The 15,984-nt window shown below is 45.1% G+C and overlaps 1 protein-coding gene across 2 annotated transcripts; it reads left to right on the plus strand.

The window, feature by feature from the left end:
• The first annotated feature begins 3,293 nt into the window (after positions 1-3,293).
• Positions 3,294-15,550, plus strand: UPK3A (uroplakin 3A). 2 transcript variants are annotated; one of them, XM_014523677.2, is made up of 6 exons: positions 3,294-3,490; positions 4,518-4,631; positions 9,189-9,468; positions 11,117-11,199; positions 11,837-11,969; positions 14,805-15,550. In XM_014523677.2, the coding sequence occupies exons 1-6, from the start codon at positions 3,436-3,438 to the stop codon at positions 14,905-14,907; spliced, it is 768 nt and encodes a 255-aa protein (XP_014379163.1). In that variant the 5' UTR covers positions 3,294-3,435; the 3' UTR covers positions 14,908-15,550. The 2 variants fall into 2 exon arrangements, with proteins under 2 accessions (XP_014379163.1, XP_025069100.1); XM_025213315.1 differs by having other exon boundaries at positions 3,295-3,490; positions 4,518-4,673.
• The last annotated feature ends 434 nt before the right edge of the window (positions 15,551-15,984 follow it).

Consider the following 15,984-nt stretch of genomic DNA (forward strand, 5'->3'; position numbering starts at 1 on the left):
GGGCTGTGGCCAGCAGCCCGGACACGCCGGGTCGGGGAATGCAGGCCGGCGGGCTAGAATTAGGCACGGACGCTTAGCGATTGATTAAAGATTATTTTACTTACACCGAAGATGGTCGCGGTGCAGGCAGGAAAACTTGCTTGGGTTGCGGTTACAGATAGAAAAGAAGAGAGGCGGACAAGAGTTCCTTCCACGCGAACCTCTAGCCCAATCCGGTTGAAGGCTCTAAACACGCGAGCCCGTCGCGTCAACCGAAGAAAACAACTTGAAGCAGAGAGCTCTGGATACACTCACACGAAGTTTGCTAGGCTCCGTGGAACTTGCGCGCAGGGAAGAAGGGGTTCGTCGAAGGATTGCGCTTGGCGACGGGGAGAGGCCAGACGTTGATCAGACCCCTGTAGCCTTCTTAAGGTACACGCTGGGTTCGATTGGCTCTGCAGCGCTTAGAGATCTTCATGAGATGTGAAGTTCTCCTCCTCCAGATGGTTGTGGAGTCCTCCCTTGCAGGGTTCTCCTCAGAGTTCTCCAACTTGGGCGGAAACCGCTCAAGCCTCTTATACGGCTAGCAAGCTAATCGCTAGCCGCCACGTGGGAATAATTTAGAACTGGCCAATAGTGGGAGACAAATTTGCATGCGAATGGCAGGAACTCCTTTGCACCATGCATTTCTCTTTGCAACTAAGAAATGCACCCTGCAAAGAAAGCTCCTAGTGGCGGGAAATAATTTAGCAGTGCCGAAGCGCGCACAAACAAAATCACACCCTTGGGTTGTGACAATTTCCTTTCTGAACCTCCTCACCAGATAGGTGCAAAGCTTTTAGAAGCATTTTGACTCTTCCCTCTCACTTTCCTCACAGATCCAGACTACATCCAATTCTGCCAGTTGTTAACGGTTAACAGTTCACCACATGACAGTTCCCAGATCCAGCCCATCCTCCCATCCAGGTCTCCTGGGTCTCACATTGGAACTACTACTGGCCTTCTGTATGGCTGCATCTTTCCCAGACATTCCTTCAAACATAGACTATCCATTTTGAATCCTTCCTTCACATCAAATTCCAGCTCCTTGTCCTCATCTTCAAAACCCTCCACAGTGCTGCACCTCTGGATTTACCCCTTCCATCTACATCAGCACTGATATTTACAGCCTCTGCTCTGTTTTTATCACCTGATGGTCCACTTTTCTACAGCCACCTCTGCATTCTCATCCATGTCACTCATTTCTCTTGGAATGCATCTCTTGAACTGATCCTTTCTTTCTTCACACCCACATCTACCAGGAGGGACAAAGGCAAATGTCCCCTAATAATAGCTATGTAAAAGGCTAGGGAGGCTACTTGACACATTTTAAAATGGATGGCATGCTTTATCCCTCTCTTTTGCCTTTGATTTAGATTACATTTTGGATGGCCTCACCCATGTCAGTGAAAATGGAATCTAACCCTCTCTGCTGGCAGAGATGAGGCTGAGAGAGATCTGATCATTATTACTGTATTTTTCTACTTTTATTTGGAATTCATTGAACTGAACCCCCCCTGCTCCCCCAACCATTTTCAAGTAATACAACCTGAACAATGCTCTTGTGAATGGCTGGTCCACTTCACTGGCAGACAGGATGACCTTATGCCAAACCAATTTGCTGAATAAATAAATCTGCCTGTGTATTGACTAAGACACTGATCCTGTAAACTCTCAGGTGCTTAACTGTTCTTAGGTGTCCCACTGCACTACGCATCTTAGCAAAATTAAGCAGAGGGTAAATGTTTGTAGGGTGGGGGCTAAAAATAGATTCCACAGTCCTCACACAGGCAAAAGTCCCATTGACAGCAGTGGGAGTTCTGCCTGCCTGTCTGTGGGATCATTTTAAACCAGTTGTTTATTTTAAAACTGAAATTATTAGGAAGACTTTTTTCTGGGTCTTCACTTGTTGATATTTGGTCTACTTTTTTTTCTTACCTGTCTTTTTAAGGGGGACTAGGAGGCTATGTTTTTGGGGTATTAAAATACAGAAAAGCTGAATGTACTAAAGTATACTGCATGTTCATTTGGCAATGAGAGATGACACGTAGCATTTTTTCATATTTTCCCCAGTACCCTAATATTTTTGTCTGGAACTTTTGCAGGTAATGTGTCTATCTCTGCACCCCGCAGTCAGGCAAAATTCTCCCTGATTCCACTGGGAGTTTCATGTGACCATAGACTTGAAGATCACTTGTAACAGGAATAGTTTTCAAGAACCAAGTACTTGATTGACTGAAAGAGGAAGAGACCCAGGGGAAGAAGCCACATTATTATAATTTAATTACTGAGTTTAGGGGCATCCAATGATATCTAAATCTAATCTAAATATAAAATGGAGGGAAAGAACTGAAACTGGATCAAAATGATGGTGGTGTTAGACTGGAGTAGTTGCAATGTTCCAAGCATGATTGGCCCATTCATTCTCAGAAATCTCTCTGTTTTATGCATTTATTTTAAAGGTGTCAGATGGTTGATTTGCTATATCTTTTAAAATCTGGCATTATTCCCTCTGTCATCAAGACACATGACCAGTATACATCAATGCAGGATGAGGAAGGCACAATAATTCAGTGTAACAGGGCTGAACCTTTTCTCTTCATCAGTATGATTTTACTGCCTTCCATTTGTTTTCCCTTGATTTTCACCTGAATTACAGACATCTGAATCAGGTCCATCTGTTTTAATAGGAGATGACCCCAGAAAGCAAAATTCAGAACTGGAATTCTGAATTTTGAATTCAGAATTCAAAATCCAGAATCCAGAATTTTGACCAGAATCCAGTTCTGGTCAAAATCCAGAACTGGAACTGGATTTTGACCCCCACACTTAGGGCTGTACAAGTTTGGACAAGTGTTAATTTCAAAATTTAGATCAGATTCAGAATTCAAATATTCATCCTCTCCCTTTTTGATTTGGGACCTTTATTTTTTTCCCTTTTACCAATCCTCTCAATGCTCTTTCCCATTAGATGTGGGTGGGAAGCTGTAAGGCAGAATCAAAGCAATTCTTTGTTAGCACAGATCAAAAGAAACCTAACACAGCTGTGCTTGTGAGAACCTGGATTGAGCCTGTTCTATGATGTTGGGTGGAGACAGGTTCTCTATGCCCTTCCTTACCTGCAGCCTGGGAGTAGCTGAGGGAGGGACTGTGTGTTGGGGAGAGGGGGGTGCAGAGAGGAGAGCGTGTAAATAGGCTGCATGAGGGAGTGGAAAAGGAGCTGCTATCTGGCTGGAGGGATAGGCTAGCTAGGTAATTTTGGTGCAGAGCTGCAGGTGGGGTGGAGGTGGAAAGGAAGGGGTGTTTATTGACGAGGAAGTAGGTGGTTGCACTAGTGAACCTGAGTGTTTTTTAGGCTTGGGGGCAGGAGTTGCCCTCCAGCATTGTTTTTCTGGCAATTCTCTTCAGTGCCTGAGCATGTGGAGCTGTTGGCTTGTGCCAGCTTTTTGCTGGCTAGTGCACCTGTGTGTAGGTAAGGAGTATCTGTCTGTGATCTTTTTCCATCTCCTGTTCTTTCCCCTTTCTAATCCTCAATGCCAAAAAAAATATTTAAGATAAATTTATCTTTTCCTTTGGAGGTTCAGGTGTCTTCCTCTTCCCTCACCCTCTTCTAATATTAGAGGAGTAGAAGTGACAGCACTGTACTTAAAAGATTACTGCAAGCTCCCAGTAATGAAGTGAGCTGTCTCTGCTGGCCCAGTTCTAGGGAGCATTGGTGGAGTTGTAGGATCTCACCCCTGAGCATTTGCCCCTGCAGCACTCCTTGTTTATGCTTCATGACAAGGTTCAGATCAATCTATACCCTCTCTTTAAGCTATTGTTACTACTTGCCTTCTCTGGTGTTCCTCCAGGAGAGGTAGAGAATGACTGTACCCTCTACAGAGCATCCTAGTTGCACTTAAGATGGTATCAGAGCTGTCCTGGAGAAAATTACACCATCCAGGGGTTCAAAAATGTTTGTTCCTTGCTGCTGATCACCCACAGGAGGGTGAGAAAGGGAGGAACTTTAGTTCAGAAGTGTTCCCAGAAAAAGAAGCCTCCAACTTAGCTGCTTGGGCTCTCCTGATAAAAGGGATTTCCTTGGGACTAAACTCAATGGGAGTGCATTAGCTTTGAGTTTGGGTTCCTTGAGCAGGGTTTCCTGGGTCCAGAAGAAAGAGCCTTCCCTAGACATCATATTTGGGACACTCATTTTTCCCCATGTACAAAGGGAAGAACCAGAACTTGAACTGGGATGCCATGACTAGGAGATGCCCCCTGGTGTGGGAGGTCAGGAGCCTTGCCCTTTTGCCCCAAGCCCTGTCCAAGTTTTCTCTTGATACAGAATGGGTAAACTTCAGAACTCTTAAGTTTTACATGCCAAGAAAACTGTTTCTTTCCAAGTTCTAGTCCAAACCCTCCTTCCCTTTTTTGAGTATGTTTTAATAATAAAAATTGATGGTGGCCATAGTAGAAAAAGAGTTAACCAAGTGTTTCCATTTCTGACCCATCCTCTCCAGCTCAGAGTCTGAGGCCACAGATTGCAAGCCCCCAGCTGGCTACAAACAATCCCACCTTTACTACAATTGCTTTAGAAAAACCTTTTTGTGTATTTGATGGCTCACTGTCCCCAGGTAAATCCTATGAAGTATATCTGTATGCAATGATGGATTCTAGTAAGTATCTTATTTTATTTTATTTTCACAACTCTTTCTTTGTCTACCCCCTCCTTTACCCATTTGAGAGAGCTATGTGATGGGTGCTCAAATGTAATTCTTCAAGAACTTGTGGAATGCTAAAGGATGGGGTGTGGTGGCAAGGTCAACTTGTAACTAAGACTAATTTAAGTTCATACATGTTTATTAGTAGTGGTAAACCTCTCCTTTGGACTCAACAAGCTGAGGGTCTGGTACCAATTCTTTACTTGGTATCACATTTGCCAACATCTGGGTTGGCAATAGCTTGTTGGCCAATGTAAACCTGGACCAGTCATGTTCTGCATAGCTTCTGTGTCAGCTTCTCCCGTGTGCTCAGCAATATCAAATGGGTGTTGTCTGCAGAGAACACTTGCACAAGAGGGAAACGATTCTTTTAGGTGAGCCTGGTAGAGGACTGGACTGCTACTATAGTACTAGCTGCCCTGCTGTTAGACTGTAGACTCCAGGGGTATTTAGCAACACTTAGCAAATATTCAAGTTTGTTGGAACTCTATTTGAGTATAAACAAAAAAGCCTGTAAAATGTTGGCTGTGCATCTCCAAGTAAGATGAAATTAGTTTACATGATCATTTCATAACTCCTAAAACAGTATTAAAAGCAACCAATAAGTCTTTCTGCTCTGAAGGGAGACGGGGCTTTTCTATACTTTGTCAGTGTCTGGTCTTGAGGAAAACTGAGCCTATCCAAGTCTGCGTTCAAGAGCCAGAAATTTTGCTGGTGAAGTTGCTCTGTGATCTTAAACACTCTAGTATGGACAAGCCCATCAGGTCTGTCACCTAATTCCCTCCTCCTTCCCCCTGACAGCCATCCTATCTTACAGACAAGATGGAGCTCTTCTTTATGCTACATGACTATCACTCAGTAATTTAAAGATGAGCCTGAAACATGTCATGCTCTCCCAGTAAGCACTGGAAATGAAAGCTTGGACTGTGGCTAGCCTGGCTACAGGATGCTAATAACAAAGGAAATAGAATGACCAGACATCTCTCCTACGGGAGGCTCCTGCCTTGGGCTGCGGGAAACTTGCCATGGCTAGCAAGAGCTGCAGTCAAAGGCTTTACTGTCCTGAGCATTGTGGGGTTCTTTTTTTTTTTTTTTTTTTAAGAAGCAACTGTTATATTGTCTATAATACATGGACAAACTAAAACGTTCTGTTGGGTGTTTGGCTTGTCTCAAAAATGTGCTGCCTTGACTGCTGCTTTCCATGAAGTGCCTTGGATGTTGTCCCTTCTGCCTACAGCAGAGTGGAGCTATTCATACATTTTGTTTAAATGGTGTCTGCTATAAAAAGACTGCTTGGAAGAAATATCCACTAGTTAAATGATGGCAAAGAGGCATTTTTTTTCAACGCTTGTCTTTGCTTTTTGCCTTAAAAAATGGCATGTTGGCTCATCTTTAGAGGTGTGCTAAAGTGATGGGACCAGGTTTTATTTGCCAAGGATTTAAATTCCTCAAAACTTGATGGATGGTTAAACTGTCTGCAGTGTCTGACCGATTCCCTGCTTTTCAGGGAATACTTCTGCATATAATGCTGATGGCCCTTGAAATATCTGAGGAAATAAAAACCTGTTTGGTAACTTGGACAGTGCTACAGTGTTACTATAATGTCTGCATACTACTCTTATGGGCCTATATCACTGAGGGACAAAACTAGGCAATGAGTTCAACTCTCTTTAGAAATTAGATGCAGGATTACTATAGCAATTGCTGTGGGGTTGCCAGGGGTGGTTTAGAGTGATGGTGCTCAAACTTTTTTTTTTTTTTTTTTTTTTTTTACAAGCATATGGTTTGTTTTAGGTATCCAAAATGTTATTACAGATCTAGAATTTCATTAGTAATTATGAAATGGGGAGCACCCCGGCCCCACCCCCCCCCCCCCAATGTGTGGGGCAGGGGGTGGGGGTGGAACTCTGCCAGCCTGCAAGGGAAAACCCATGGTTTCCCCATGTTTTTCTCCTTTTAACGGAGAACCCATTTCTAAAGTTTGTTTGTGACCCTTTCATATTTTCTTGCAACCTACTTTTGGGTTGCAACCCATGGGTTGAGGAATGCTGATTTAAAGGGTGAGCTTATGCTGCTTAATGCAGATGTCAGTGCTTAAAATTACTCTGCACTGAGAGGGGAGACGGTAACGGTAGTGGGAACCAAAGAATCGAACAAGGGGGGTGTGTGTGTGGGGGGGTGTTGTTTGACTCTGGATATTCTTGGGGGTGAGGAAGTGGGGGGCAATAGACTGGGAAACAAAGACACAGAGAGCCATGGAAACTAAACCAATCGCTTGAGTCTCTCTACTATGTATATAGGTTAGTATCAAGTATTCTGTTGGGTGCATGCATTACACATATCAAAAAACTTTGCCTGACTTGCCTCTGTGCTCATTCCTGTTGCTTAATGACCCTGGCTAAAAACCAGGGCTTCTAGTTTGGAAGGGAGATTTATTTTCTTTGCTTCCATCACCCACAAATCTGATTTGAACTTAGAGGGGCAGAAATCCATGAACTGAAAATTCCAAGATCTTCACTTGGGAAGTCTAACTAGATGTTGCCAAAACTGAATGGCATCCCAGACCCAGAAGCTGCTTGATGAAACTGATGTTCCTGTGAACCACAGCGTGGAAAGAATATTTGTTTTACTGAGTGGCCACAGAAGCTTTCATGCAATCCTAGACCCAAGTCCATCTCCAGGGTTTCCCTCTGCAGCTGTTCTGAGTGTACGCTAAAGACAACTCTGGCTGTCTAAACTGGTGGTGTTTCCAGGCTTGGAGCATTTGGGTGGTCATGGTGTGTACTTGCGGATAGTCCCATCCAGGACCTGCTGCTGGAGTGTAGATGTGCCTTGAAGCTCAATCTTGGCTCTATTACATTTGGGGCTTTCGTCTCCTTTTAAGGCAGAGAATATTCTTGCGATTCAACCCTTAGAGCCATATTCAAATTTCTGGTTTTGGTGTAGAACTGACCGTTCCTCTTGCTTTCCTAACTTAGACTCCAATCTCCTCCATAGCACTAGCCTGAAGGACTGCTGTATAAATGTTCAGCGGGAGAATGAATAAGAGCAAGGGAGCAGAACCATGATATGGTTCTGAAACTCCCAGGCCAGGTACAGATATTTAAAAAGCCCAAGGTAGAATTGATCCAAGTAACACTGTTTCCTATAAGTGGCATAGGTTAGATTGGTAGTGAACAGAACACATGTTTGCCCTTTGCAGGAGTGTGGGGAGCGGGGCATGCACATGCTGCCTGTACTGGCCAAGGCCAGCAGGTTGGAGGCACTCCTGCAGGCCCCATGGGCTTGGGCTGCTGGAGATGGCCAAGTGCCTGAGCCACTCCTGATTGCTTGCTGGGAATGGGCAAGAATTTTTCCCTGCTTCCCACTGCTGCATCCTCTGTCAGCTGCAGGCAGGCAGGGGGAGGGAGGAATGCTTGCCCATACCTGGCAGCCAAGTCCAGCTCTGAGGCTGCGCCAGCCTTTGAAAGTTCTTTTGGGCTCCATATCAAGTCTGTGTATACTGTGGGGTGCTTTGTGCCAGGGTTTGTGCAGGGACACGGACACCTTTCCTCTCCCACCACACATGCCTATGGCTGACAGCTGGCCAGAGGCAGGAGGAAGGGTTGTCGAAAGGAATTGTGCTGACTCGACTTTGACAGCCCAGAGACAGGGCCCACTAAGCACTTACTTGGAGCAGCTGAGCAGAGTATGAAAGCTAGTATGCCTCCCTGAAAGGCAGGCTTAGCAGGAGGTTGCAAAAGAGCTTGGGATGCTGGTAGGCAGCAACCTAATGTGAATTGATAGGGGATCTGGTACAGAAGTTTGATTCACTGGTCTAACTAAATCAATTGAAGTTTGGGTTCATGTTGATCCAGGTCTATCTTAGACTGGGTTCTGCCTTTTTTTTTTTTTTTTTAAAACCAGTCTACATGTGCCAAACTTCTGTTCTGTTGTGGGCATAGATTTTTTGGGAGGGGGGGTTTTGGGGTGTCTTTTTTTCCAGTCACTTACACAGGCAAAAGTGTAATGTCTACCTGACCAGGGAATGCAGAAGAGTCACTGTTGTGAAAAGAGTTCAGCACTAATAAAGCCAGCTCCACTTCAGTCTTATTATGAGAGACCCCTGTGAGAGGCAGATGCCCAATGTGTGCTCAGCCCTGCTGCTTGGTGTCATGTTAGACAGTAGAATTGCAGGTGCTCTGTATTTCCTACCTTGGGAAGGAGGAGAGATGCTGCTTACAAACACATGCTCCGTTATTGGTGAGGGAACAAGTGCTGCTTATGAGTCTGCAGCTCCTTGGCATCTGCTGTGACTGATACCACTCTAGCTGAAGTACTAACTTGAGCAGGATTGAAAGAAAAGGCAAGAGCTAACTGGGTATTGTTTGACATTGTCTCCCTTTCCTTGATTTGGAGAGGAATATTGTGGTCATGTTGGCAGGCAGATGAGAAGGACCTAGGATGCTTACTTATATAAATCTCTTGCAGTGAGCATGATCAGCTCAGCTGTGACTGACAACAGTAGCAAACCTCTGGACAGCACTTTCCAGGAAGTGAACGGAGGCCAGCTTGGACCTTACAAGGCAGCAGTGCTAAATGTGCCTGACTGTGCATCACCTCCCAAACTAGCTGATATTAGAAATGTCAAAAAAGCTTCTGATGTCCTGAAACAGTACCTCTTCAGAGTGGGAGATGATGTCTCTTGTTTGTATGATCCAAACTTCCTAGGTGTCTGTAACCCACCTCTGGCTTCAGATACCACCTACAGGTATGATCTCTGGGTACATGCAGATGTTTGCTGCATCCAACTGACTATCACATGGCTTGTTTCAAGTCCTAGATCGGTAGCAGCTTGTGCATGTTTGCCAATGTCAGGAGTCCCACCAGGAACTTGTGTTAGAGGGAGCATCAGGGGGGCTAGCAGGTCCAGGTGGTTTGCCTATCCAGGGGTGGGAGGGGTCAGGGGGCTAAAAATGGACTGGTTAGTGTTAGGGAAGGGGAATAAGAAGAGCACAGTCCCGGGCCTGTGGAGACTAGCTGGGCTTTCCCAGCTCCGGGGTTGCACTCCAAAAGTGTGCAGACATTCAGCAGATTGGGCTAACCTGTTCCTAGTCTAACTTAGTTCACCTTCTTAAGTGAACTAATTCTAGATTTGGACTGGCTTTGCTTTATTTTTATTTGCTTTATGTTCAGGGAGGTTAAAATATGCACAGATAGGCACTTACATGTACCTACTAGGGTTGGGTTGATCTACATGTGTATATTAATGCAAAGCAGTAAACTCCAGTGCATATCACACCAGAGTTTATTGCTCCTGGGTGCCCTGTTTACATGTGTGGTTGGGACTGAAGAATGTTGAGCTAGGCCAGAGCAGCCCTGGCTGGCAGGGGGCTGTTTGGGGGGGTCGGCCTGCTAGCCTGGTGCTGCTTGACCTGGTGCAACATGCTGCAGAGATGCTGACAGGGGCATGGGGTTGCTTCAGTACAGGGCTAGCATGCAGGCAGCTCTGGCACTGAAGCACCCTTGTGCCCCATGCAGCCAGGTCGACATCTACACATACATTGCTGCACACACAAAAACCCCAAAACCTAAACTCCGCAGCAGGATATTTATTTTTACAAGTACTAACCTGCTGCAGAGTTTACTGAGGCCTAATAGGGCCACACATGCAGACACCAAAACACTTTACTGAGGAGCTAATTGTGCAACTCTGTAGTAAACATCTCGTGTAAAGTTGCACAGTTTGGTCCATCTTAAATGTAATGTCTGCAAGTACCTTCTAGCAGCAGGCGGCATAGTAATACTTAGCACCAGCGCTAATTTGGTACATCAGTCCAGCATAATACTACACAAATGCAATGACTTAAACTGAAAAGTGGTAAGCAGTGCTAAAGCAGCTGCACTTGTCTGTTCTAGTAGGGGGTATCTTGACTGGTGCTGATCAGAACTTTCCACTAAAAGAGACCTTTGACAAAATGCAGGGGAAGTTCATTCTCCGCCTGGATTCCTAGATGGCTAGCGTTCACTGTAGTTCTTGAGCACTCTACACCTGCTGTGGAGTGTAGTTTGATTCTGAAACAACCCTGCAGTTCTGCAAGAATTCCTTGTATGGGTGCTTCCCCTCTTTTTAGAGGAAAAACATCTGAAAAAGCCTTGGGGAAAAAAAAGGTGGTATTCTACTCCATTTAATGCTTTCTCTACAAACAGAAGAGCTAGGTTTTAATAGGCTATCCTGACCCCCTTCTCAAACACCTCTGGAGTAGTGAACAATGTCTGACTAACTGCCTCTGTGCATGTGTGTGTTGTCAAGCTTTTTAAATTGATTATTCAATCTAGTTATTTCCCAAAGTCTAAAATATAAAGGCTTTGCTAGACATGCTAACAAAAACTTAGCCTTTCCTATCTCTATTTTTGAGGTTTAAATACATCTTGGTAGATGAGACTTTGGGTATCATGAAAGATGAAACTCTCTGGTCTGATCCAATCAAAACCAATAGCGGTAAGTCTCCCTAAGGGTTTCTGCTCCCATTTGGGAAGGAAGCTTGCTTTAAGAACCTCTTGGTTTAATAGTCTAAAAAGTCCTTGGAGCAAAAAGCTTTAGTGGTACAGAATGCTTTGAAGCTAGTAGGAGAAGCTCCCTCCCTCCCTAGACCCTGACAACAAAGTCATAGTAAAGATATAATAGCTAGAAGTCAGGAGATCTGGCTCCTATTTCTGCCTTTTTGTTCAGTGACTAATAATAGCCAAATCACTTCATACGTGGTTTTTAATGTATAGTGAGGTATAATACCAATGTTGCAGAGCTATACTTAAACTTATCTACTGAGTACTTTGATCTGAAGTCTTCAAGTGCCAAGTAGCAGAGCATACAGTATTTCGAATTACTATGACTGTTGTCTGAGGTAAGGTGACTTCCAGGGTTTGTCCATACAGCAGGAGCATTCGCTGCCTCCTCACTTGCACAAGCATTTCTCAAGCACAGAAATGTGCTAATAAAGATATTTTGAGAGCTGCCTCAGAGTAAGTTGGAGATGACCGTATCAAGGCTTCCCTAGTTATATACTGCCTGCAGCTCCTGGCCTCTTGCTGGGAGGTCACAAGTGGAGTAACACTGTTTCCATTGATCTCTCTCCTAGTTAAAAAGTCTTCAACAATTGATACCTGGCCTGGTCGAAGGAGTGGAGGGATGATTGTCATAACCTCAATCCTGAGCGTCCTTATCTTTCTGCTCCTTGCAGGACTTTTTGCCTCTGTATTCTTTGCTATCACGTAAGTTATCACTACGCTTGCAGCCTGGGAACGTGAAATGAACAACCAAGTGCCTGAGCCTTTGAAGTAACCAGCCTTTGTGAATGTCTTGAGATGAGAGCACAGTTCTGCTCACTAGCATGATGCAAGTGCTGTTGGGGTTGTCCAAACTGGGACACTACTCTCAATACCCTTCTGTTTTGGAATTTGACCCTCCCTCCAGATGGGGAAATCCTACTTATGGTAATGGATAGTCTAAGGAAACTAGTGCAAATCTCTCCTATATACTTCATCATTTCTAAAACCTTAAAATCACCACTTGGCTGACTAAGTGTGGTATGGGCACAGCTCAATAAGGCAAAGGAGTTTCACTTGCTTGAAGTCTGTGATCCTGCCACCAGGTAGGGAGGAGAACTTCTGGGAAGGTCCTAAAGCAGCTGCATCTTCTATGGAGTAAATGCCACTTCACACAATTGTGTGTGCCTGGACACTGACAAGAATGGAAATGGGGTGGGGGGGGAAGGGGAATGGAGGGTGTAGTGGTGTACTTGCACCCTGCGGGGGCCTCCCCCGCCCCCCACACGCACCCTTTTGATTCCTGGTCCATCCAAAGCTGAAATCCTACTGCCTAGCAGTGACGGCAGCACTTCTATTGAGGCAGCAGTGAGAGAATCAGTTGAATTAATGGCTCGTTCTAATTTGTTTGAGTCCTTCTAAACCAGGGCAGGAAAAATGGTAGATCCGGCCTGTGGCTGGACTCCATTTCCCAGCAGCCCCAGTGGTGATGGCTCCTGACTGCTGCTGCACTCTACCCCACTGCCTGGGCATCCTGGCCAGTCAGCCCCACACCCACCTCTGGGGGTGGGACTGGTGTGGGGAGCGCATGTGACCAGGTGGCTGGGATGGGGCTGCAGCCAAGAGCAAGATGGGTGGACTGGGCTGAGGAGCCCTCTTGACCTTGGGGTGGTGACAGCATGGTGCTGGGGCTGGGGAAAGCCATGATCCATTGCTCATGTACCCCTGCGATAAACATGGGTTCTGTGGGCAGGGGCATGCAGGGAGCAGATTAGGGCTCTGCCCCAGCTGTTTTCTGTCATACCCTCAAGATCTCAGACCTGGCTGCACCTTCCTGCCTGGCCATGCACCCTGACTGCATAGCTTCTGGCTGGTTTCCATGGAGGCCCTGGGATCTTGGGGTGGTAAGAGTGCAAGAATGGGTCAGAACCATGATGCAGTCCTCACACAGCACTGGGATTCTGCCATGGCCCTGCACTGTCATGGCCCCACAATGCTCGGATCTCCATGAACACAGGCAGGAGCTGCATGGGCAGGGCATGCAGCTGGGGAGGAAGCTGTGGCCAGGGTCTGGATCTTGGGATGCTGACGGCACAGGGCCAGGGCAGAACTGCAGTCGGCTCCCTGCATGCCCCTGCCCAAGGAACCCGCACCCGTTGCAAGGGCATGCAGGCAGCAGATCATGGTTCTAGCCTGGACCTGTGCTGTCACCACCCCTAAACTCCAGGGTCTCCTCAGCCCTGACCATCTGTCTTGCTCCCAACTGTGGTCCCATCCCAGCTGCCTGGCTGCATGCCCTGCCTGTACAGATCCCACCCCTGGTGGTGGGTGCGGGGTGGATTGGTCAGGTTACCTGGGCAGTGGGGTTGGGTCTGGTAGTGGCAGCCAGAAGGAGCTGCTGCTGCTGCTGGGAAATGGAGTCCACCATGGACCAAGTCTGGCCTGCAGACCACATTTTGCTGACCCTGTTCTAAACTCTTCACTCCACAGGTCCTATCAACTCTCTTTTCTTTTACATGGTCTTTTTAATGGTTCCATCATTCCAGCTATCTCTACTTCTGCAATGCTGCTGTCTGTTAGCTCCTTCTAGTAACGTAGCTCCCATTTCACATCCCTGCAGACCATGTTTTAAACTACAGTTAATATTTCCATACTCCAAATTAAAAATAAACTTGGGTGAATGTTAGCTTAGGTGTGGAACTTGTTTTCAATGAAGAATTGAATGCACTGCCAGATGCTTTAGAAAGCACTTTTTGTTTTATGAATCTGAAAGAGATGCACGTTTTAATTATAATGTCTTTTGAGTTATTTTGCCTACTTTATTGTGTGTTTAGATTACTAGATATGATGTATCAGATTAATTCACATTCCAACATTTTTCTTTCCTCTATCCTAAATTAAATAATATAGCTCTAGGTCCCCAAAATTGGTGAAGCTTCTAGTTGCATTTTTATCCAGGTAAAAATGTGGTTCATCCAAAAATCACACAACAGAACTCTTATCTCCAACCCCCCTTTATCAAAATCCTAGATCTGGACACTGGTCTTCTACTTCCTGGACAGAAGATAAGTCACTGAAGAGAATAAAGCTGACCTTGTCAAGGCCTTTCTAATATCACTTTAGTCTCCTACTAATTGGCCTCCAGGATCCTATGTGCATGTGAAAATAGCTATCAAGCCTCATGGGTCTAAAATGAGATCAGGAAAAGGAACTCAATGATCAAAATGAGAACTCTTGGGTAACTCTACCTTGTGCAACAAGTAGCTTGATGTTACTTGTACAGTCAATACTAGTATTTTTTAATTTTTAGTGTTCTGCACTCTGTGGGCTTTGTCTAGTATGTACAAATTACTGCAAGAATTGGATGCTGGGAGAGCAATAGGCCTTAAACCTAGCTATTAGGACTCCTGTGTTTATTTTATTTTAAAGCAAACAAAAAACAAAGGGGTTTTGTTTTTGGTTTTTTTTAATGCTTAGTGCATGTGTCGTTCCTTAATTTTGATTTGTGAGGTCATACTTGGGTTTCAGCTCTAACAAGGAATCCTTTTTCTCTAATCGTAGGGGATCAGAAGACTCTGCTACTACAGAAACCAGGCACATATCTCAAACTGTCCAGCAGGTTGCACCAAGACCTCAGGCCAGCTCTGATAGAGCAGACCAGTGAGACTTCAGCTTTTGTTTGTACCAGGTTAATGCCACTGGAACACAACTGAGCAGCTACAGCTGTATTAAATTAAAGCATTGCCTCTTCTACTGAACTCTGATCCAAAGATTACTGAGCTGGAGTCTAATCACTCAAACTGAACTGCACACTTGCCACAGTCTGGACTGTATTTTGTCAGCTTCTGCAGTGGGTAACATCACTTACTTCACTAGACTGCAGTTGCAAAGAGCCCCTTGCTTCCACCCTGCCACTTGCTGCTTTTGTATCCAATGAAGGACTCAAAACTGTAGTTTTGTCCTTGGTGGTCAGGCTGGAAAGACTAGGAGTAAAGCTTTGGCCAAAGTCTTGACAACTTTCAACTTTAACTAGTATAAGCTTGGGTGGTATAGTGAACAATAATCCTTGCTGTATAGTTTTTAAACTGAACTCATGCTGTTTGTGTAAGGTCCATCTTGGATTCCTGTTAATAGAAAAGACTAATTTGTGGACATCCTGTAACAAGGGCATCCATTGCGAGATAACAGCACTTCCTGGTTATAACATAGTATGGGTTATACTAACCTTTGACCTCTTACCTAAATAGTTGACTTGGGCCTCTATGAAGAATCAAAGATTTCTAAAAACAAACAAACAAAAAAAACCCAACCCCTAAAATAATAGTGCAGCAACCCTTACTGAGAGGAAGAAACAAGGGGTAATGATACCACTTAATTGGTAATAGGATGAGAGATGTACCTGTTCCCAGTAATCTTGACTTCTGCAACTTTCCCCTGAGCCTCTAAAAGCCTGAAAAAGTAGTCTTTAAAGAGCAGCAACACTGGTATAGCATCTGTATGGAACATTTCCATTTGGAGCTGGGCAGCCTTGTCTCAGGTGGAAGTGTCTCAATACCATCTTCCTAACCCTAGGCCTGCCACTGAGGGGAGCAAGCAGGCAAGGTTTATTTGGCTTGCACATCTGAAACCTGTAACTAAGCTGTGTAAATGAGTGACTTGGTTCAAGAGTGACTTGGGAATATCCCTGTAGGCCACATTCTCTCTCTCTCTCTCTCTCTCTCTCTCTCTCTCTCTCTCTCTC

The sequence above is a fragment of the Alligator sinensis genome, unplaced genomic scaffold, assembly GCF_000455745.1.
Source record: "Alligator sinensis unplaced genomic scaffold, ASM45574v1 scaffold806_1, whole genome shotgun sequence".
NCBI classification, from domain to species: domain Eukaryota; kingdom Metazoa; phylum Chordata; order Crocodylia; family Alligatoridae; genus Alligator; species Alligator sinensis.